Consider the following 21,013-nt stretch of genomic DNA (forward strand, 5'->3'; position numbering starts at 1 on the left):
TTTTTTTTTCATATTACATTTTTGTAATACTGTTTTAAATTCCTGGAAAGAAATAATAATAAAAATGCATTAAAAAATAACTTCTTTTAATTTATTCTCAATTTTTTAAAAATATATTATACAAAGGGAAATTATTAACAAATAACATGTTTATATAGAATCAATTGTAAAAAAAAGCAATCCTCAACAATGCAATGACGAAATGCGCAATCAGTCGTTTGAGAAAATGTCTGAATAAAAAATGCTTGAATGGAAAACTACACAATAATCTGAATATATTTTCTATGCATATATATGAAAATGACAAATATCGAGTAATAAAAACAAACACAAAATATTTCAATATAAAAATAATAATATAATAAACAGAAAAATAATGATTCATCGTAAAATTGACATAAATCAACGGTCGAATAAAATAAATATTCATAGAACTTTTCATACATAAATATACAAATTTTAAAAGGTTGTATTATATTATAAAACGATAAATACTTAATAGGCATAAAAAAATCTACTTAACGTCAATAGCAGCTGAAGTTACTATGTCGGTTTTTATCTCGTTTTATCAATCACAAATTAATAGATAGTCATCGTTATTATGTTACATAAATAAAACACTGAAGCATTCAGATACAACCTTCTAAATTTTTCACAAGTGAACTTCGTCGTCTATAAACAAATCTAAAAATATCAATTGAAAAATATATCTATCTGAAGACATCCCTCACCATACTAGTCAATAAAAAATAGAATAAATAGATTTAAAAATGAATATAACAAAAATTCGCACGTCAAAAATAGATAAGAATAGGTAACGTTTCTTCTATATATATGTATATACCAAAAAAAAGTTAACCGTGTCATCAGCACTGCAACATTTAAATTATAAGAACTTTTACATAACGTATTGGCACCCTGTCTAAATATACTTGACAATGACGGTTATAAAATAAGTACAAAAATCTTACACGGATATGGACAGAGAAGATAGATGGAATATTAATTAACAAACTTATTTTTAATTTTAAAAACTCTACATATGTATTATTATCGTCGCATTATTTATGTGGGTCGGCATGTCATCACATCACTTAAAAAGTCAACATTATTCCACTAAAATTGATTCTGCACATTTTTCTACCACTTCTTCTTGTGTTCGTCCATTGATACTCCTCCTGGTCCTAGCGAGACTATCATCAGTAGACCTCCTATTACCGACAGCGTCTAAAATTAGACAATAAAAATATATATTAATATGACCTTGATTGACCATACTGCGTCAATAATTCTCATACAAATTTAATAACCCTATTCATCGCTAGAACTACAATTTGGACAATTGAATTTATGATTATAGAAACTATTGTGTATACATTAGCCACTGTTAGTCTGTATTGAGGATATAGGGTGATCCATATGTAGCTTCAGCATTTATTATTATATATATTTATAACTAGGATTTCAATGAAGTGGATTTTTTTTATCCATTGTTCCGTTCATTAAGAAATATTTGTAATGCTAATAAAAATGATATATTTGCATCGTTTACCAGATTTCGATTTGGTGTATATATTACATAATCTTGTTCTTATTTTCTCCCATTGCTTGATAAACTTAAAAAACCCGGCACATATTTATAGCACTACCTATAGTTATATCTCAAACTCGTAAGCGACGTGATAACATTTTTTAAATCTAGTTTATTTAAAACAATAAATAAGTTTTTCCATTTCAAGTAAAAATGATAAGAAATAATACCTTGACAATTAATTTAAGATTTGCAGTTAAAATAAATTGAACGTTGTTACATTTATAAATATTTAATTAAAAAATAAATGAGTATATTCACCTGGAAGAAGTCGTATTTGAGGAAATCTCTAAGCGGCTTATAAGCCGGAATGCTCCACCAAGCATTGTGGTAGAAATTTAAAATTGATAGCATTATGACCAGAATTAACGCCGACAGCTTAGTTTTATAGCCGATCGTCACCAATACCATCAAAATGCCTCCGACGATGTTTTGAATAATCTTAAATAAACACATAATCGATATATTTAATGCAACACAAATTTTACGCAAAAATAATCAAACGTACTTGTAAAAATGAGAATTCAAAACGAAGGAGAGTGATAAACATGAACGCTAACAAAACACGTCCCGTGAGTTGAAGATAGTTTTTAGGACGATTTTCTCCTAAAGATGGAACGCCAGCGAACAGACTGCGCCCTTCGTCTTTAGACTCTGCGAGGACGAGTAGTAGTGCACCGATGAGAGCCAAGTTTCGCAATAAGAATTGCATATCCCATAAAATGCTATAAGCGAACGTCTGTAAAAATACGATAATTTCATTAACGATTTATTCTGATATTGTATATATATATTTTATTAATACCTGTAAAACGACTATGAAGAATAGGACTCCGCAAGCGATATCGACCTTGATTCGCCCTAAGACCATGATGCATCCTCCTATCTGTCCCACGAGATTAACTAAGACGAATATCATCGCCAGAAACCAACCGCAGTGCCATGACATATCCATGTATTCGCGCTGCTCGTTCCATTGAAACCACATTCTGAGTCCATCTTCGAAAAAGGTCGAAATCAAGCAAAATCTGGCGACCGTAGGTAGAATGTATTTTCCTTTCCGTTGAACCTGAACATACATTTATAATTAAATCTTTGAAAATACATTTAAAAATAGGTCGAGTCGCACCCATTTAAATATTTTTTTGAACTTCAGCATTATTCGGATACACGTGTAACAAAAACGGAGCACAGTTTTGGACTGTTAGTGACTATTCATAAGAAACATGCGTTGGCAAGGTTAACATTTATTCAAAAATTGTATTTGTGCAGCTGTGAGCTTGCGAGACGAACCACTGTTAACGTGTTAAGTCAAATATGATTTTTACGTCATGTAACAAATTGACATTGTAAAAAACAGTCAGTCGTAGTTAACGAGCTTATAAAAGAACACCCTTTTTCTGATGTCCGCAAACAGGTCCAGTATACTTTGCTTATAATTCAGATATAGTTTATTATCCAATTACTAATTGCAGCTTTGTAACGAATATCATTAAAGTTTTTCATTTATATTATTCGGTTGATTAATATCGAACTAATTTCTTGAATAATTGAAAAGTTACATAGAAAAAAATGTTATTGTTTGAAAGAAATTATAATATTTTAATTCTTAAAGATAAACATTTATTACTTTAAATTTAATACGATTAAATCAAAATTGTAGTGTATTAAAAAATCAATATACAATAATATAATGAGCACATAGTCGTCTGCTACTTCACGTTGACATACTTAGTTTAATCAAAAATGAAATATTCACTGTAGACTTTCTGAATTCCCTGAATAATTTAAGATATTTTTAGGAAATATTTATAAATTGTATATTTTAAGAATAAAAAAAGACAGTAGAATTTATTGATTCTACAAAAAGCGCGATTATGGCTTCTCTTTGATAATAATAATAAAATAGCGATAAGCTCCTTCTTTCATGTAACCTTTATTAGCGTTTGTGTAATACAATTATAAATAATAAGCTTTAAAACACGACTTCAGTTAAGAAAAGTAACAATAACACTACAACTCTATGTGCTGCTGCAGAGATAAGATAACTAGATTTATGTGTAAAACCACGTACTGTTTTTAAATCAGTCATTGGACTAAATTTTGATAGAATCTACAAAACAGAATCCGATATATCGTTTTTTCAACTTTAGCGATAATTGCCATATTCAGTCATTATTGAAAAAAAAATCTTTTTAAAACAATGAAGATTACTAAACTCAAATTCGATGAAGTATGTTGTATAACATACTTCATCGAATACTTTGCGTTGCGAATGCCACATTTGATCTCACATTATCGAGATGAAAAACAATAAATAAGACCGTTTTTAATTAATGTCCTACTCAAATCGTCTTATTATTTGCACAGTATTTGAAACACTACTCATTTAATATCCCACCACATTCATAACATACTCATTTGTAATAAGGGGTTAAACATTATTAAACACAAAAGGTGAGCTTTGATACCATCCGAGTATACGATACACTTCACATATATTTAGTATCGGTGGTTGCATTACTTCCTTTTTAAGTTCGTAATGCAATGTCATATACGCAATTTATTCTCGACCATAGTAAATTTTGCATTTAGGAGTACGATTGATTGAATGCCCTATCTAATTTTTAGCAGCTATAAAAGTGGTCCAAGTTTTTCATGTTTGCGGAAATGATACAGAAATGTAATATTTTAAGCGCTTATTGGTTGTTGTTATCATTATAAATATATTTGGTCTTAAATTTTTACTGCGAACGTGGCAACGTTGTGTTTAGAAATGAGCTACTTTTGAAATCTATTGCTAATTTATTTATTTGAACAAGCCAAATAGTCTGAATTTAAAACGGGGGAAAGTAATGTTTATGATGAAAGGAAGGCCATCCTTTGTAACTGATGAACTTATTAAAAAATGCAAATAAAAATCATTTTTAAGGTTGACAATTGGTCAGGAATGATTATTAAATAAACTTTTTATTCATAAATTACATGGACGATAGTTTGGGAGGGGGGAGGGGTATTTTCCTCCTTTGAATTTGGGAAGAAAAAATCATGTCATTTAATTAAATACTATGAATCTAAATAAAATAGAAATATTATGAAAAGCTAAAATGTCTCAGGAGAAAATTTAAAAAAAATAGTCTTGAATCTATTCGAAAAATATTTTTTAAAATATGTCATTTCAGTGAAATTATTTTTCGAAATACATTTTCACCAGTAGATATATATTTTTACAGGTGAAAATATAATTTATTTGACAGGTGCTAGTAAAATTCTATGATTTCAACTTTTCCATATGTAGTATATAATATATACATTTACATACTTATCATTATTTATTAACATGCGATGTACAAATGTTACATTGAATGTGTATTTTTCAGTAGTTATATTTTCACTAGTAGATATAAATATATTTCTACTAGTGAAATTATATGCTTCTCTAGCGTCTATGAAACTCAATTTGACAGTTGTGAAACGTTCATTTGCTGTTCCAACCCAAACCTAACCTAATGAAAGTTTTTAAGCTAATAGTTTTAGAAATTTCAATGATCAAGTCTAAAATACAAACTAAGTCGACTCATCTCTCTGGAAAGCAGAAGAAGTACAGACAGACGCGTCTCGCATATTGCTCAATAGTTAGGCTCGGCGCACACTAGACAGCTTGGCTGCCCGTATAACGCTTCGGTTAGAGCGTCTTGGTGACGTCACGTGGAACGACGTCTCGCGTCTCTTTGTAGCGTGCAACATCATCATGACGTCACCAAGACGTTCCAACAGTTTTTTGTGAAATCGCCTATGGTTTTAAAAATATGATAGTTATTTTTACCGAAATTACTACGGACTGCTGATATGAGAGTATTGGTCAAAGTATATTCAAACCGAATTTTGGTCAATAAGGCGCAAAAACAATTATCACTTCTCAGAATTCAAAAATTCACGTCAAAAGCAATAAAATCGTGTCGGCGTCGTCGCAGTGGGAACGCTCGTTAACGAGCGATCCCACTGCGAGGGCGTCAGCACGATTTTATTGCTTTTGATGTGGATTTTTGACTTCTGAGAGGGGATAATTGTTTTTTGTGCTCTCCTATTGGTCAAAATTTGGTTTAGATATGCTTTATTCGTTTTCCTCTTTTTATAATATAAAGTATTAATATGAACGCTAGATAATCAAGTGTTTCCACTGCGACGGCACGACCTTCCCCTTTTGATTTTCCCTGAAAAATGCAGTCATTTAATGAAATACTATGAATCTTAATGAGATGGAGATATTAAAAAAACAACCACTGATTGACTAACTTTTGCCCCCCCCCCCTCGTAGAAAAATTTGAAATGACGGCCCTGATACATTAGTAACAACTTTAAAAGGATCGAAGATTTTTTTAGTATATATGTAGGTATGTACAATATATCTTTGAGAATCTGCTGAAGTTTTTTCGACAATTTGTTTTTGTTTATGGAAATGATGTCACTTGTATGATTTTTTTAAATATACTGTTGTAACATTACTTTACATTAAACTATGTATAGCTTTTAATTAACCCTTTGAGTGTTGAGTTAATTTAAACACATTTGTTAATTAGTTGGTATACATCTGAAAGTTAGTTAATTTTACATATTTTGTCATAATTATTTCCGATATTTGTTTATTATTCATTTATATCGCACTTATAGTGAATTATAAAAAAGTCAGTGATTCTTAACAGTTTATTGTTTTGTTTTATTTTACTACTTTTTTACATATTTATTATATATTATTCGGTTTTTGTGGAATTTTTTTATATCAATTCAGAGGCTCTCAATTTTTTTATAAAATTAATGTAAAATATTTTTTGTTATATTACTTTATTTCGTACTTTTAATTTATTAGTAATATTTTTTATAGAAATCATTAACATTTACAGACGTAAGCCCAATGCGTTACAATGGGGTAAATCTGTACCAACTGGGCAAGTCAATTAGATCTAATGAATACCTACAATAATATATCAGCCACCAGTCTGGAAATCTGAGAATCGGTCACATTTATATTATTCATTATAAATTATTATGTGTAATATAATTTATAATCCAGATTTTTAACTATGGCGCAATTTTTATAAATTAAAATTTGAGTGCCGCTATCGAGGCTTGAACCCGCAACCTTGTTACTAATCTGATAATTAGAGATTGCGCTATTCTGTCCTAAAAATATTATATAAAAAATAAAACTATCTGTGGTACCTCAAAACAGTGAAAGATCGGACCACTGTACAGCTGGGACAGGTCTTGAATTTAAACCAAGATGGGTTTATGATGATGAAAAAGAAAAATTATATTTGGCATCTGTTGTTCACTGATAAAATCATTCAAAAATGTATCTCGAAATGCGTTTAACAATCATTGAAGTTTTAAAATGTAATGAAATGTTTATATGAATCTCTGCGTGCATTGTGTCGAAAAATACTTCCACGACGATGGAATCAAGAAACTAATTCAAATAAAAGTATGTTCAATTTCAAATAATTTTGTGGCAAAAGTAATTTATTATAAATTTTCTTTTACAATATCTTTTTGATAAGTGCCGGAACTTACCCATTGGATGGTCCAGATGTTCCCAAAATATACGAATTCCTCTAACATAAGCCACATGGCCATTAATTGAACACTAGTTATAGATTTAAAATCGGCTAAAATATGTTATTATGTCTTTGTTGAAAAAAAGTTGGATATTTTTGTTGTACATAGTAATTAGTAAAAAAAGTCACAATATGTGACAGTGAAATTTGCTCGCCTACCCTTGATTTATTTCATAATATGATTTTGTTATTTTTTACTAATTAATCAACCGCTCGAACGTAAGACATAGTTTAAATTGCACAATCATGTAATTGGAATCTTGGACTTGGATCAGCTCTGGTCGTCGCTTAAAGTACGACGAATATATTTTCGGGATTGTAAGTTTGACCTTTTGAATTGAAAGGCGTCAGACGAGAGCGAGAGCGAGAGCGAGAGCGGGTCTGGAATGTAAAGTATTGGCAGTGAAAGTGGTCCGTTTTGTATTACAATTTGTCAGGGTAAAAGTGGGCGGGGGGCGTAGGCACCTGATCGGCTAGATCCTCGGCCCGCGTCAGGTACGACTCGGGCAGCTGCATCTTACTGCCGAAGTGATCTTCGCCGGCTGATGTGGACTCGGCACCGCCAACACACTGACGCACGGTTACCAACTGCACCAAAATCACGTTCGTGTCAAAATTATTAATGCACGTGTGGCCAAATTACAGATATATTAAAAAATATATATTTTACTGGCAAATAATATTTCATTTACCGCTTAATTTCAATCCGCGGCATGCAAAATATTATTAAACTACCATTGAATTGTGACATTTTTAACCCTTTGTATTTTTTTACGTTATTACGCCTATTGCTAATATGTGGTGGAGCACCTATTCAAGCCATAAGTTATTGAAATATTATTTCAATACATTAAAGTGTTTTTCAACCTTAAATCATACAAAAAAGCATATTACAAGGCTCAAAGCTTCATGACATTTTTAGGTGACAATTTTGTTTATCACATCTATAGATGTCATCCGCGGCCAAAGGGTTTTAATAAGGGTTGATATTTCCCTGATTCCAAAAAATACTTTTCAAATTTAAACGTCATATTATTGAAAAAAATGTTTTACCCCAAATATTTTAATAAATACAGTAAATCCGCATTTGGGTGAATATTCTAAAACACTTAAATGTTTTCAAATACCGCAAGAATGTTATTAATAAATCAAGAACGAGCGAAATAGTCATCGGATCGATGATTATCATAATCATATTTATACTAACTGCGGTTAGAAGATTCCATATGAAGACCTCACAAAAAACATTTATAAAAGTGACTAATTGGATTCTTAAATTTATTTTTATTGCTAAAACGTTATCTTTCCTTTGACAAACACAATTTTAAGCTACGTAGATTTGTTTAAAAAAACATTTATACAATTTAAAGCAAGTGTGCATTCGTAGAAATATGTGTAAAACTTGAAAGGAAATAATACACCCCAAAAACGAAATAAAATGTGTTTTTTAGAAGTTTATTGTTCGATTTGCCAATACTTTCCAGCGACAGCCAATTTGATTGCTAACAGCTGATTTGTGCTCAATTTGATTTACCATTTCACAGTGGCGTAGCTAGGGTATGTGTCGCCCAGGGCGATCCTTAAAATTGCCGCCCCCCCCCCCCATACATTTTTTGCAGAATCATAAAATCAGCATTTCTTAAAATAATAAATTGGTTATTATTAAGCTCTTGTTATTTGTGGATATATATATGTTTTAGTGCATTCAGGGTTAAGAACCACACTGGACAATACCATCGCGAATACGCCGCCCCCAAGCAAGTGCCGCCCCCTCCGCCCCACTACAGCTACGCCACTGCCATTTCACCATGCTTACGCCAGAACAACGCTCGAAAATTGTGCAAATTTATTTCGAAAATCGTGGTTTAGTTCGCGAAACTTACCGTGCGTTACATCCATTTTACGGTCGATATAAACGTCCATCGGAGCAAGTAATTCGAATAACGTCGTACAGTGCGCACAGAAGAATTTGTTTCTGTTTTGGAGCGCAGTATTGAGGAAAACTCGAATGAGTCGATTTGCCATCGTGCACAGCAATTGAAGCTGTGTCCGTCCACTTTATGGAAGATCTTGATTTACAAACTTACAATATCCAGCTCGTGCAAGAATTGAAGTCGTAGGTTCGGTGAATGAGTCGAAAACGAGATTACTCTATATCCTCATTTTCACCACAAAATTTTGTTCAGCAATAAGGCACATTTTTTGTTGAATGACAAAAACCAGATCTTGTTGAAACTAGATATGTGTTTGAAATGAGGCTATGAAACATAAAATTGCGTTTGACAAATAAAATAAGTTTTTCTTAAATAATTTAACGCGAATTCTTTCATTGCAGAGTAATCGTTGGAAAAGTATAATATCAGTCATTTTTCTTGAAAAAGCGATTTATTTTACAGTGGTAGCTGTTCGATGGTTTACTATAAAAAATCGAATGTGACTACATCTACATAACCAATCTCCTCAACCGCCAAACAATGACAAAGAACACTAGCCAAACCAGCGAGGCGCTTGTCGTTTTGCCCATAAGAAATTTTTTTTTTTTTCAACTGCATACTTGTTGAAACACTATTAATTTCGGATTTATAAGCCGAATTTAAATATAAATTATTTGATGCTCCTCTCATGAGCAGTTAAATGTAGTCTGTAAACTGTTCATGGCATGAACGTGTACTGGTGTTTTTTTTTGATGATATATACAGATGTCATCTGTGGCGAAAAGGTTAATTAAACGCCCCTAAATATACTTGGGTAAAATCAGTTTTATTATGGAGTAATAATACTTTTTTTTTAAATTAAAATTTAACAAGAGCAAAATAATTTCAAAATAACTTAGTAGTACTATTTATATTTAAATTTCATTTTTACTTATAAAATTACTAATTTATTTAATGTTGAAGATTTAGGTCAAAAATTAAAAGATTACGGCCAAAAACTGTTTAGTCATAACGAGCGCAACTGTCAGTTTGCTGTGTCGTCGAATTTCTATTCTAGGTACGCATTCGATGCATTATTTCAACATTTAGTTTCTCATGCGTCACAAATTTTTATTTAACACTGCACGTGTATTTATTTTAACTTTTCGGAGTCATTGTACGATTTTTGGTTAGAATATTCTGGTAATTTCTACACGCTTATTAGTAAACATGTTTATCGTATGATTTTAGCGTCCGAGTCTTAAAATGTTGGAGATAACTTGCAATGACCGTTTGGGAAAGAAAGTCCGAGTCAAATGCAACGCAGATGACACAGTCGGCGATCTAAAAAAGTTGATAGCTGCCCAAACAGGCACTCGATATGACAAAATTGTTTTGAAAAAGTGGTACACCATATTTAAGGACCACATAAAACTAGCTGACTGTGAGTTTGGATGATAATATTATTTTTATTTTTCAATGTATTTATAATTATTTTATTTTACAGATGAAATTCACGATGGAATGAATTTAGAGTTGTATTATCAATAAGGTTAATTACGATTTAAAGTGATGTAAATATAAAGATTTTTTGTTTGGTGTAATTTTTTTATATAATAAAAAACAATAAATATGATATAATTAATTTATTATTTTTTTAATTAACGAAATATAACATTTTTAATATTTCAATACTTTAAATTGTAACAAATTCATTTTAAAATAATTATATTTATCTAACATAATTGAATCTAAAGACAGTTTTAAGTACAATATACTTATCAAAAATAATGAATCACAAAAACGTCAAGTCTATTAAAAAAATACATTTTTAGAACAATAACACTTTTTAATTCGCTATGTACATTTTAACGAGATTATTAATTTTCTTAATCGAATCAAAAATACTTCAATATCACATTTGATAAAAGAATATTCATTGATAAAAAAATTCAATATGAAATTGATTTAATACTTGATTGAGCATAAAATGTGCACTTCATTATTTATCTATTGAATCGATCCTATTTACTAAATAATCGTATAATATTCGTTTGAATATCAGAATGTTACGTTTAGCTCAAATGGAAACTAAAATAATTATCACTATAAAAAAATAACAGCAAAACACTTATTTCTCATTTGGCATAAAACTTTGGATAAAAATACTGTCAGGTGTCGAAAGTTTATGTACAAGTTTGCAAGATATGTTATTATAATATTAACCACAAACCTGCAGTTGGAAAATATAAATCCCAATATTTTCATTCGACATTATGTTTAATCTAACACTATAAAAATAAATACTCAGCCTGATGTTAAGAATTATAACTATAAAGCTGCAGTCTATTGACTAGATATAACGATAATATGAAGCAGAAATGAAAACGCCAAATATAAAACTAATCACTAAGTGACGTTTTAAAAGCGCTCTGTGTGTATACATTGTAAGAAAATAAACAATTTGCACAGTTTTAAACCGTTACAAAAATATTGCTTCTTCACAAGCTAGCGAATCTAATTCACGTGGTGTTTCGTATTATACAAATTAAACATAAACAGCAACAAAAATATTTTTGTATTAGACTATCCGATAAGGCAATTTGCTTTTTATAACGTCTAATGCGGTCTGGTGACCGTTGCGGTTCTTCGGTTTCCTCGCAGCGGACTAGATGGTTGAGAGCAAGAGAGAGATTCCAACGTCGGCGAAGACACGGCCGGAGCTATCGGCAAATCTGGAGGAAAAAAGTCCACCGCCCTCGGGTATCCACCGCGGCCGTTCAAAAAGTCCCGAATGTGCTGAACGATCAAATCTATCGCAACTGTAACAAGAACAGTTCATAAAATGACAAAACACATTATTACGTACTTTACACATAAACATGAATAAAAAGGAGTGTGTAATGATAAATAAAAAATATGAATCGATTAGTCGTTTTTATTATTTAATCACAAAGAAAAAAACAAGCAACTTACGTTCTAACATCAATTCACAAATAAAAACTCAAAGTTAACGTATAAATTGATACAGATGACCCAAAAAAAAAACTGATTTTTAATTGATATCTCATGAACCTATCATAATCGATGTATGTGTAATTTCAAGGCACAAAACAGCCATCTGATAAAATTGATTTTTATGATACTATATTGAGATCACGTTCCATTGATATAAAGACAAACCCTTTACATGTGGTTACATCAATGGAAATGAGCATCAACATATACTATTTTTTTCTAGTATCAAGTATTCATAAAATATCTTAAAAGTACTTAAATGTAGTACATTTTTTAAAACATTGCTTTGCCCCTTGAATGATGTTATAATGACCTTAGAATCAAACGTCGATTGAATTGTATTTTTAAATAGCATTTAGGATTCATGAGATGAGATTTTAAGAAACCATCAAGATTTATATCGACCACCTGTATATGTCGGTATAAAGTTATTAAAATGTTTGCAAATGTATAAAATTAGCGTTAGTATTAAATATTATTTCACAAACCCAAAAAAAGTTTGGTGAAGATATTTTAGTCCCATTACCATAAATGATCTTAATTAATATTATAGATGTTGCGAACTGCAACATATGACCATGTAAAATATTGCAAATAAGTAGAAAAGTCCAAAATACACTAATATACTTCATAATATTTTTACGGGACAATAAAAAACTACAGTAAAACTCAAATATGTATAAAAAAAATTGAGTTTCATGTCTACAAAAATAAGAGTAAATAAAAACAATCTCGAACTACTCATATGAATATTTGGAAGGAATTATATTACATATATTTTTAACAGTCAATTTTCGCAAGAGACAAATTTCGAATAATTCTACATTTTCTTCTATATATTTTTTCAATACCACATCAAGATTTCAGAGAAGTATAATATTACAAGTAAACAGATAAAATCGTTGATTTAAATTTAAAGCTCATCATTGGAATTTACTTCAAAAGTTGATAACATTTTTTTCATAAGTGATCCTAAGGGTTAATATTTCCACTTTTAATTGTGATACATATCTTACACAAGAGAAACTTATTGTGAATATATCTTGTGCGAAAAAGACAGGAGCGATTTTGGGCACTTCAGTTTAATTTAAAATTGACATAGCTTTCTTCAATATGTAAAGAACTATTTTGTGTATGTATAAATTGCATAACATCAAGAGAATGAATATTTTACTCACAACACTTAGAGGAGATAAATCGCTCTTTTCTAATGTGATATTGTTACATAATAAATGTTACCTTTAAACCAACGATATGTTATCTGTACTTCTACATTCATATTTTTCAAGTAATTAAGGTTAAAAATATAATTAATTATACAATGGGAAAATGTCTTCATATTGATTTATTTGAGAATAGGAATTTAGATACGGCTCAATTATATATACTCTGGTTAATATAAGAATGTATCACTAGCTAAAAACCGTAAAGCTTTTTTTCTCAGTGGTCAATTTACTGAATGAAATATTTTTATTTCAAGTGATACATTCTTAAATTAACTTACTCGTTAAGTAAAACTGGTCAAGCAATATAGGGTATTATGTAACCGACGATGAGATTCAATTACTGACCATATTTACTATTACATAATTAAGAGAGTTTCACTGTAGATCTATAATAATAATAAAAACGGCAAATTTTACATTGTTGTAGATGTTAATGTTAATACATATAAGGTCATAACATTTCCATTTAGTTTTATAATAATATATAATAATCTAAAGCTATTAGTTAAATTGTAATTCATCAGCTTACAATTTGGACATACTACACAGCTATAAACGACAATTACTAACCACAATATACATATTGCCCAATTTCAAGATTAAATTTTAATACAAATGTTTCGTATACGTTACATATTATTTAAAATGGCCTCGAGACTAGTAATTTTAAATATATAATATGTAATTATTGTGCGACATATTGACATAAAAAAAAGAACAAGGAAAACTAAATGAACATTATTTGGCCAAAGATAATAATGTTTACCCTGATTCAGTTAGTGTCACCTTGGTTTTGCAATGCATTTAACGTCTTAACAGTACGACAGGATGATTCAAAACGATATATACAGAATAGGTGCAATGATTGAAAGTTTAATTGTATTAAAAAAATGTAAATTGTTGTAGCAAATAAATGTTAAAAATATAGTTTTAAAAAATCAGTCATTTTGAGTCTTTGTGAAGACTAAGTAGTTAGTTCATGTATTGGTATATTATTATAATATAGTATAAATAACTAAAGGTATACGATTAAAGCCCGATATTCATTATTATCATTTGGCAATCTATTTTGTTGTATTGATGCAAACATTGGCAACAATATTTCATTAGTCAGGCATATCATTGTTTTAACAATAAGTGTTTTTTGCATTAGATATTCACAATAAAATTCAAAGAATTAATAATTCATACAGACATAGAAAAGAATGATGATGAATAATAATTCATGCCTTTGACTTGCAAATCGGGTTGAAGTAAAGTATGCAACCTAAAATTTGTCGAATAGCGACAAAATACATACTTTATAATGATATAATAATTTAATGAATTCATAGTAAAGTTTGCTTATTAGCTAAGAATTTTACTGATAAAGATATACACTAAATCATTAATGTTAGCGTTTGCGTATTTAGCAATAATGAGTATGCGGCTTAAGATAATAATTTATGTTCTTTCACATGTGATAAACATATATTGCAATAAATTGTCCCATAAGTTATATGTTGCTTCTAATAAGGCAAATCATATAAAAATATGAATAAATTAAAAGTCAGACTTATTTCGATTATAAGAATTTGAATTTGCCTAAAATAATTAGAACGGTCAAATATTTAGTGAACTTTCAAAGAAATTTGAATATAAATTAAGCTATCAAGTTAATCCTTTGATTGCTAAAATCCAATATATCGACTTTTGTATTGCAGGACCTGAATTGATCATTGAATAAAGAATTGGTAGGGTATTACTTCAGAGGAAAATAACGTGTTTTTCAAACATATATTTTTTATTATGTAATAATTAGATGGTTAAGATAGTAATCTCAAAATAATTGGCAAGAAAAGGGTTAATCAAAAATATTAATAATGTATAGAATTAATATCAGACATTTTACGTTGACACTTTTGAACTCGGAAGTAAAGGATCGCTTTGTGTGGTCTTGTCTCTTCTTGCCACAATTTGATACAGCCTATTAGATCTTGCGATATTGTTGGAATAGAGAATATTTCATTTTTATGCGAGCGTGTCTTACACGTGACCTATACGAATAGAAAAAAAATTACCTTGCCAAATGATAGCTTTGCAATATTAGCCACTTCCCGGTCACAGAACTTTTATAAAAATTACTCAAAAACGTCTGGCATTGACCAGCCCTTTCCTATACAGCCGTTGTAAAACATTTAAAAATGTTCGTACAAATCTAATTTTTAACAAAGAAGGCTATGATAATTTTCTCAGAAATTTGCTGATTGCTCGCCGTTAATGCGCACTACAGAAATTTGGCCAGATTACGACTAAACACAGTCTTGAGTTTGAAGCATTATTTCTCCTGAAAACTCACATTTATTACTTGCTCATTTTTTGTCTCACGGAACCACTTTTGAGAATCGAGAACCAGTTTTGAAAAACTGCCCTTTGATCTGTTGTTTTTATTTGGTCTAGGTTTGATCTAAGTAAGTTACATCTTTAAATAGATTTTTGAAGAAAAATTGCCTTTAAAAGACTAATATTATATACTCATCTAATCATAGCAAAGAAACCATAAAAAATATACATTCCTGATGATAATCCTATACGTCATAAATTTTGCAAGCTTTTACAATTTGTCAGAGGATCATTAGAAACAATAAAATGTGAATAAAATGGCAAATTTGGCCCTGAAACTAGAGACTTCAATATAATTTAACTTGACACATTTTGTTTATATAAAGTTAGGGTCAGACCAACTTGAACAATGATAATTTGATTAATAATCAATCTATAACAATAATGATACAATGCAAAAAAAGTATAGCATTGAAGTGGTAATGGCTATTGATAAAAGAATAAATATCACTAATTAATAAATATAACACAAAAAATTAAAATATTGCACAGGACTTATGGGACAACTAATGATTGTGTACATGTATTAAATAAATGCATTTAATTTGGGAATGTCACAAAAATTGTGTACAAAAATCATACAAATTGCTCGATTTAAAAAATGTTCATATAAACCCTTAAAATTAAATGATAAAAAATACTTACTAAATTTAAAGGGACGAAATGGGATAAAAAATAATAGAATAGGAATGTGAAAAATAACCACCTTAATCATCGTTATAAACACACATCATTGCACCATTTTGCCTTATTCTAATTCAATATAAAACATATTGACAATTATTATTGTTTAATTGTACAATCGGAGTTGTTTCAATTATCGGCTGACGTTATCTTCAGATCCTGAAAAGCGCTGATCGGCCACGGGAGCGGCGCATCCGTTCACAGCTTTGGCGGCGACGGGGGTCTCGCATTGGTTGGGACACCAACCGTTTTCTTCGTCGCCACACGGCAATGATGCGTTTTTTTGCTTGACTATGTCCAAGATGTGGTGGACGATAAGGTCAATAGCGACTGTAACAAGCAACCAGGATTTGTTTTTGTTTTCTTTCATATTTCTCGGCATTTATCCTCTAACCATAAAATAAGATATACATACATATGTATATATATTATATAAATATATATGTACGGAAAAATATCAATCCTGATTGCATTCTTCTTACATTGAATTTAAAAATAATGTAAAGTACTGCTGATAAATTTAAAATAAATACAATAATTGACTTCCACCGATACAAAATCCTAGAAACCTTTTAATACACGATCATTATGCATCTTCGATAACAAAAAAACGCATCCAATCACCTAGTGCCTCCAATATAGATTTGATCAACTTTTTTTATGAAATACATTTTTTATTCATTTCACCCATAATTTATAAAAAAATCAATATAGTAGTTCAACGAAACTAAATAACATAGCATCTGTTGAACGATGTATTGCAATTGTATTACTTCACCATGCATTTATAGCTAATTAGCATATTTAAAGACAAAAGTATTTTTATCAGTATCGATTTATGTATATTTATTTTCTTAATAACTGCTTAAATGCACTTTCGCCTTAAAATTATTACAAATACAGGGTGGGCCAAGAAGTATATAAAGACGTAATTTTTGCAAATGAAACTTTCTGTTATGAAATATAATAATAAAAGAATCAATCAAAACAATCGAATTGTGACATGAGATTATCGGTTATTACTTTCTTCCGACAGCCGTCTTGGCAGAATAGTATTGAATCGATACCCATTTACAACTGCAGTATTCCAATTATTTAAAAATCTATATATGTATATATGATTCAACTGAAAACCGTAAGAACGCTGCTTTATTGTGTTGTAAATTATACGTATACGTATGAATCATGCATGAACATGAAGACATGGCAATAGCTTAAAATAGATGCTGAGCTTGTAAGTGAAGTAGGGTTGTCATTCAGTTTTTTTTTTATAAGGGTGAAACCTATTGAAATTTACCGACGAACCCCTTGCCCCTCCAGCAAGTATAGGTATGGACCAGAAAATTCCAAAGCGGCAAGAGTATCATAGCAGACTTTTTCTCAATCTGAGTTCATTGCAGCAGTTGGAGACAATGTTAAACAGCGAATAAAATGACACTACTTTTAGATCAATAACTACATCGTCGATCAGGTTTGCAAGTTGGGTACATATTGATCCCTGCCACACTATCGTAACGCTTTGGAGCAGAAGGTAAGGGTTTTTATGAATAATTTTTACTAGAGATGAAACTTGAGTTTACTACTGAATGATATGGCCCTATACATTTTCACTAAAACCGAAAAAAATTCGGGAAATATTATGTTGACTCTTTTAAGATGAACGAGGGATAATTTCGTGGTACATAAAGTACATCATATACAGATATTCTCAAGAAACAGGTGGCGCAAAAAGTTGGGTTAAGTAGAAAAAGACATCTTTCACTGAATAAATTTCGAGACAAAAAATATTTGAAGTTTTCATTTGACTCACCGGACATTCGATTGTTATAGGTGTAAATTGGCTTAAATTCACTTTTGTGTACAATTGCAATAAAAATTTCACATCTCCAATATATAGTCCTAAAAAGTATATATTTCCACCATTTTCTATACATATATTAAGTGCTTGAAAATGTGTACCCCAGCCATCAAACATCTGACTAAAATTTTAAATAAAAAACTTGCAATTGCAAAATCTATGTCTTTAACACTCTTTGATTTTTTCTTGGTCCTCTATTTTTAATATTATATAACATTGATCCACTGTAACATGCAATAAAAAATAATTAATTTAAGTTAGTTTTTTAATGTAAATATTAATTTAACCTTAACAGATACAGATTATATTAGATATATTTATTTATTATATGTTTTTTATAATCATTCAAGGAAATAAAACAAGATTTGTATAGAATTTTTTATACCAAAATATATGAATGTGTATGAAAGTTTTTGAAGAAGAAAAATAGAAAAGCAAAATCTACTAAAACCTGTAATGAAATATAATATTAATCTAAAAAATAATATTAAAATCGCTCTCTAAATAAACAATAAGTTTTAAGAAAAAACATGCACTAAATTATTAAAATAAATTGTTATCAAGAATATTTAAAATCAATACATAATACAACAGCAACACATAGCAAAGCTTTACCAAAATACATTATTATTTAAATTAGAAAATTTGCAAACATTAAAATTGTAACATCATTAAAATTCTAATAAAGCACTTTCAAAACATGGTTCAACAGAATCTAATTTTGAAAACAAATTTCCTAATCTGATTATTTAAAACTATTTGATGTACATTAAAAATTAACTTACCAATGTTATCAGCACCTCTTGGAATGATGACATCGGCAAATTTTTTCGTCTGTAATTGATAATAAATATATTTTATAAAGTACATAGTAAGACATTTTATACTACACCCACAAACTCATTCCTCTCTTACAACACTTTAAAAATGATTTGAGTTTCAAATGAGGCTTACACGGTATTGTTTGTGGAAATTCAATAGACACAAAGAGCTCTATTATTGTACTCTTTTCCAATAAGGTCTATATTTTATTTATTTTTAAGAATGCACAATATTATCATCACATGTTTTTAAATTTATATCCTGCAATTGGTCGGTCGCCATGGGGGGATATGCCAGTGCGTAACATAAAAAATACGAAATTTATGTTTTTTTTTAAATGATCTTCACAATGTGCAAATTTGCATCGAACTGATATGCAGACTGTATGGCGAAATTTTTTTATCGTAGAGGGTTAAACCACTAGTACACTGGTGCACAGAGTTCTCATATTCAAGCATTATGAAATCTAGTGTTGTTTAGCATCCAAGAGGTTAAATATATTACGATGGAGTTCATATTTCAATAATTTAAATTTGAGTTTCACGACTAATATCATATAACTATGATTTCAAAAGTGGAAAAAATAAAGTGTAACGTTGCTTAATAAATTTTGTTTAGTATTCATTATAAGAAATTATTATTTATGTAGCGTAGAAGAATAGAAAGAGGCAAGAATTAGATATTTTAATGTGTGAAATATTTAAAGTTTTTTAGTAGTAATTTAAAAAATATATGATGTCATCTTTATGTCCAAGTTATTGTAATTATTTAAAATAACAAAATGTAATCGCAGATTCCTCACAATAAAAAATGATGCTATCCAGTTTTACATCGCTTTTAAATTCATATACTTACAGGTGAGCAAAATTCTTCGAATGCCGGTTTAACGAAATTCATATATTGATTCAGAACTTGTTCTAAATCGCGACCCCTTTCGACTATATCTCTCGGAACTAAAAAATAAATTCATTGTAATATTAAATAATAATTAAAATATGTTTCTACGCAATACCTCTTCGTGCTAATCTAGTATCAGAGTCTGTGTCGACAAACAATTTCATGTGGAATAGATCTCTGATCTTCGGAAAGTAAAATACTAGAATTCCTTCCAATAACACCACGTCGGCTGGATATATTGTAGTGGTTTGATTGGGCGCACTGAAATACATAATCGATTGACGTTATCGATCTCATACTTCATAAAGATGACGGATTATAATTACATTGAATTAGTTCTGTAGTCGTATACGGGTATTTCGCATTTTTTCCCCATCAGTATGTCTTGAAGGGTGGAAAGTATCAGCTCATCGTTGAAAGCATCGGGGTGATCAAAGTTGAACATGCCTTTGTCGGCTTTGGCCTTTTCGGCAGGCGAAAGCTCGCGATAGAAGGAGTCCTGGCTGATGCAGACGACTTGCCTCTCCATGTGATCGACGTCAGCCTGCCCCAGCTTTTCCATAATCCTTTTACACACCGTGGACTGAAACGCGAACGAAACTAAAATATATATTCTGAGAATAAAAATCAATATTTATTTTTTAACAGTGTGTACTGCGCAAATTGGTTCAGGGTTAGATTGTGTCGAAATTTGGAAATATACATAAACTAGCTCAATATGTGCATAAAGGATGAGAAATACCTTTCCACTGGCTGTGCCGCCTGCGACTCCGATGAGGAAGGGGCGTCGCCCCGAGCAGTTCATTTTTAATTTATTTTATTAATGGCACACTGCGAATATACTAATTTCAGGCGCAACTGTGTTGCCATATGGATAAATCTGAAATAATACGAATCTTTTTTTTATGACTTGATATTTGGTCTAAAAATAATATCAATTTGAATTTTAGTAAACATGAACAATAAGGAAAGTCAATAGGGAAAAAATATTTAGCTGTTATATATTT

The 21,013-nt window shown here is 30.1% G+C and overlaps 3 protein-coding genes across 8 annotated transcripts; 1 reads left to right on the plus strand and 2 right to left on the minus strand.

Moving 5' to 3' along the window:
* Positions 1-72: 72 nt before the first annotated feature.
* Positions 73-7,836, minus strand: Surf4 (Surfeit locus protein 4). 2 transcript variants are annotated; one of them, XM_088183814.1, is made up of 5 exons: positions 7,672-7,836; positions 2,397-2,660; positions 2,100-2,330; positions 1,853-2,032; positions 73-1,227 (listed from the first exon to the last, which is right to left on the minus strand). In XM_088183814.1, the coding sequence occupies exons 1-5, from the start codon at positions 7,720-7,722 to the stop codon at positions 1,141-1,143; spliced, it is 813 nt and encodes a 270-aa protein (XP_088039940.1). In that variant the 5' UTR covers positions 7,723-7,836; the 3' UTR covers positions 73-1,140. The 2 variants fall into 2 exon arrangements, with proteins under 2 accessions (XP_088039940.1, XP_088039942.1); XM_088183816.1 differs by lacking the exon at positions 7,672-7,836 and adding an exon at positions 2,721-2,794.
* ubl (Ubiquitin-like protein 5) lies at positions 2,874-10,764 on the plus strand. 3 transcript variants are annotated; one of them, XM_088183817.1, is made up of 4 exons: positions 2,936-3,008; positions 10,110-10,197; positions 10,371-10,563; positions 10,627-10,764. In XM_088183817.1, exons 3-4 carry the CDS (start codon positions 10,386-10,388, stop codon positions 10,668-10,670), a joined length of 222 nt encoding a protein of 73 aa, XP_088039943.1. In that variant the 5' UTR covers positions 2,936-3,008; positions 10,110-10,197; positions 10,371-10,385; the 3' UTR covers positions 10,671-10,764. The 3 variants fall into 3 exon arrangements, with proteins under 3 accessions (XP_088039945.1, XP_088039943.1, XP_088039944.1); XM_088183818.1 differs by having other exon boundaries at positions 2,946-3,008; positions 10,104-10,197; XM_088183819.1 differs by lacking the exon at positions 10,110-10,197 and having other exon boundaries at positions 2,874-3,008.
* Positions 10,765-10,822: 58 nt separating this feature from the next.
* On the minus strand, positions 10,823-20,888 carry Uck (Uridine-cytidine kinase). 3 transcript variants are annotated; one of them, XR_015809240.1, is made up of 7 exons: positions 20,749-20,882; positions 20,333-20,589; positions 20,122-20,267; positions 19,965-20,062; positions 19,073-19,121; positions 16,452-16,759; positions 11,812-11,941 (listed from the first exon to the last, which is right to left on the minus strand). XR_015809240.1 is itself a non-coding variant. In XM_088183812.1 (6 exons), the coding sequence occupies exons 1-6, from the start codon at positions 20,809-20,811 to the stop codon at positions 11,739-11,741; spliced, it is 816 nt and encodes a 271-aa protein (XP_088039938.1). In that variant the 5' UTR covers positions 20,812-20,888; the 3' UTR covers positions 10,823-11,738. The 3 variants fall into 3 exon arrangements, 2 of the variants coding, with proteins under 2 accessions (XP_088039938.1, XP_088039939.1); XM_088183812.1 differs by lacking the exon at positions 16,452-16,759 and having other exon boundaries at positions 10,823-11,941; positions 20,749-20,888; XM_088183813.1 differs by lacking the exon at positions 11,812-11,941 and having other exon boundaries at positions 12,044-16,759.
* Between the last annotated feature and the right edge of the window lie 125 nt (positions 20,889-21,013).

The sequence above is a fragment of the Plectrocnemia conspersa genome, unplaced genomic scaffold, assembly GCF_051122295.1.
Source record: "Plectrocnemia conspersa isolate PC_06_02 unplaced genomic scaffold, ASM5112229v1 ptg000004l, whole genome shotgun sequence".
Classification (NCBI taxonomy): domain Eukaryota; kingdom Metazoa; phylum Arthropoda; class Insecta; order Trichoptera; family Polycentropodidae; genus Plectrocnemia; species Plectrocnemia conspersa.

What these genes read in the sequence shown, in the direction of transcription:
- Surf4 (XM_088183814.1), bottom strand. Translation starts at nt 7,722, where the DNA reads ATGCAGCTGCCCGAGTCGTACCTGACGCGGGCCGAGGATCTAGCCGAT. An exon ending in TCTTCATAGTCGTTTTACAG is followed by an intron (nt 2,331 to 2,396) that starts GTATTAATAAAA and finishes GTATTTTTACAG; the next exon opens with ACGTTCGCTTATAGCATTTT. An exon ending in TCAAATACGACTTCTTCCAG is followed by an intron (nt 1,228 to 1,852) that starts GTGAATATACTC and finishes GTCTAATTTTAG; the next exon opens with ACGCTGTCGGTAATAGGAGG.
- ubl (XM_088183819.1), top strand. Translation starts at nt 10,386, where the DNA reads ATGTTGGAGATAACTTGCAATGACCGTTTGGGAAAGAAAGTCCGAGTC. An exon ending in CCACATAAAACTAGCTGACT is followed by an intron (nt 10,564 to 10,626) that starts GTGAGTTTGGAT and finishes TTTATTTTACAG; the next exon opens with ATGAAATTCACGATGGAATG.
- Uck (XM_088183812.1), bottom strand. Translation starts at nt 20,811, where the DNA reads ATGAACTGCTCGGGGCGACGCCCCTTCCTCATCGGAGTCGCAGGCGGC. An exon ending in GACTACAGAACTAATTCAAT is followed by an intron (nt 20,268 to 20,332) that starts GTAATTATAATC and finishes TATGTATTTCAG; the next exon opens with TGCGCCCAATCAAACCACTA. An exon ending in TACTAGATTAGCACGAAGAG is followed by an intron (nt 20,063 to 20,121) that starts GTATTGCGTAGA and finishes TTTATTTTTTAG; the next exon opens with TTCCGAGAGATATAGTCGAA.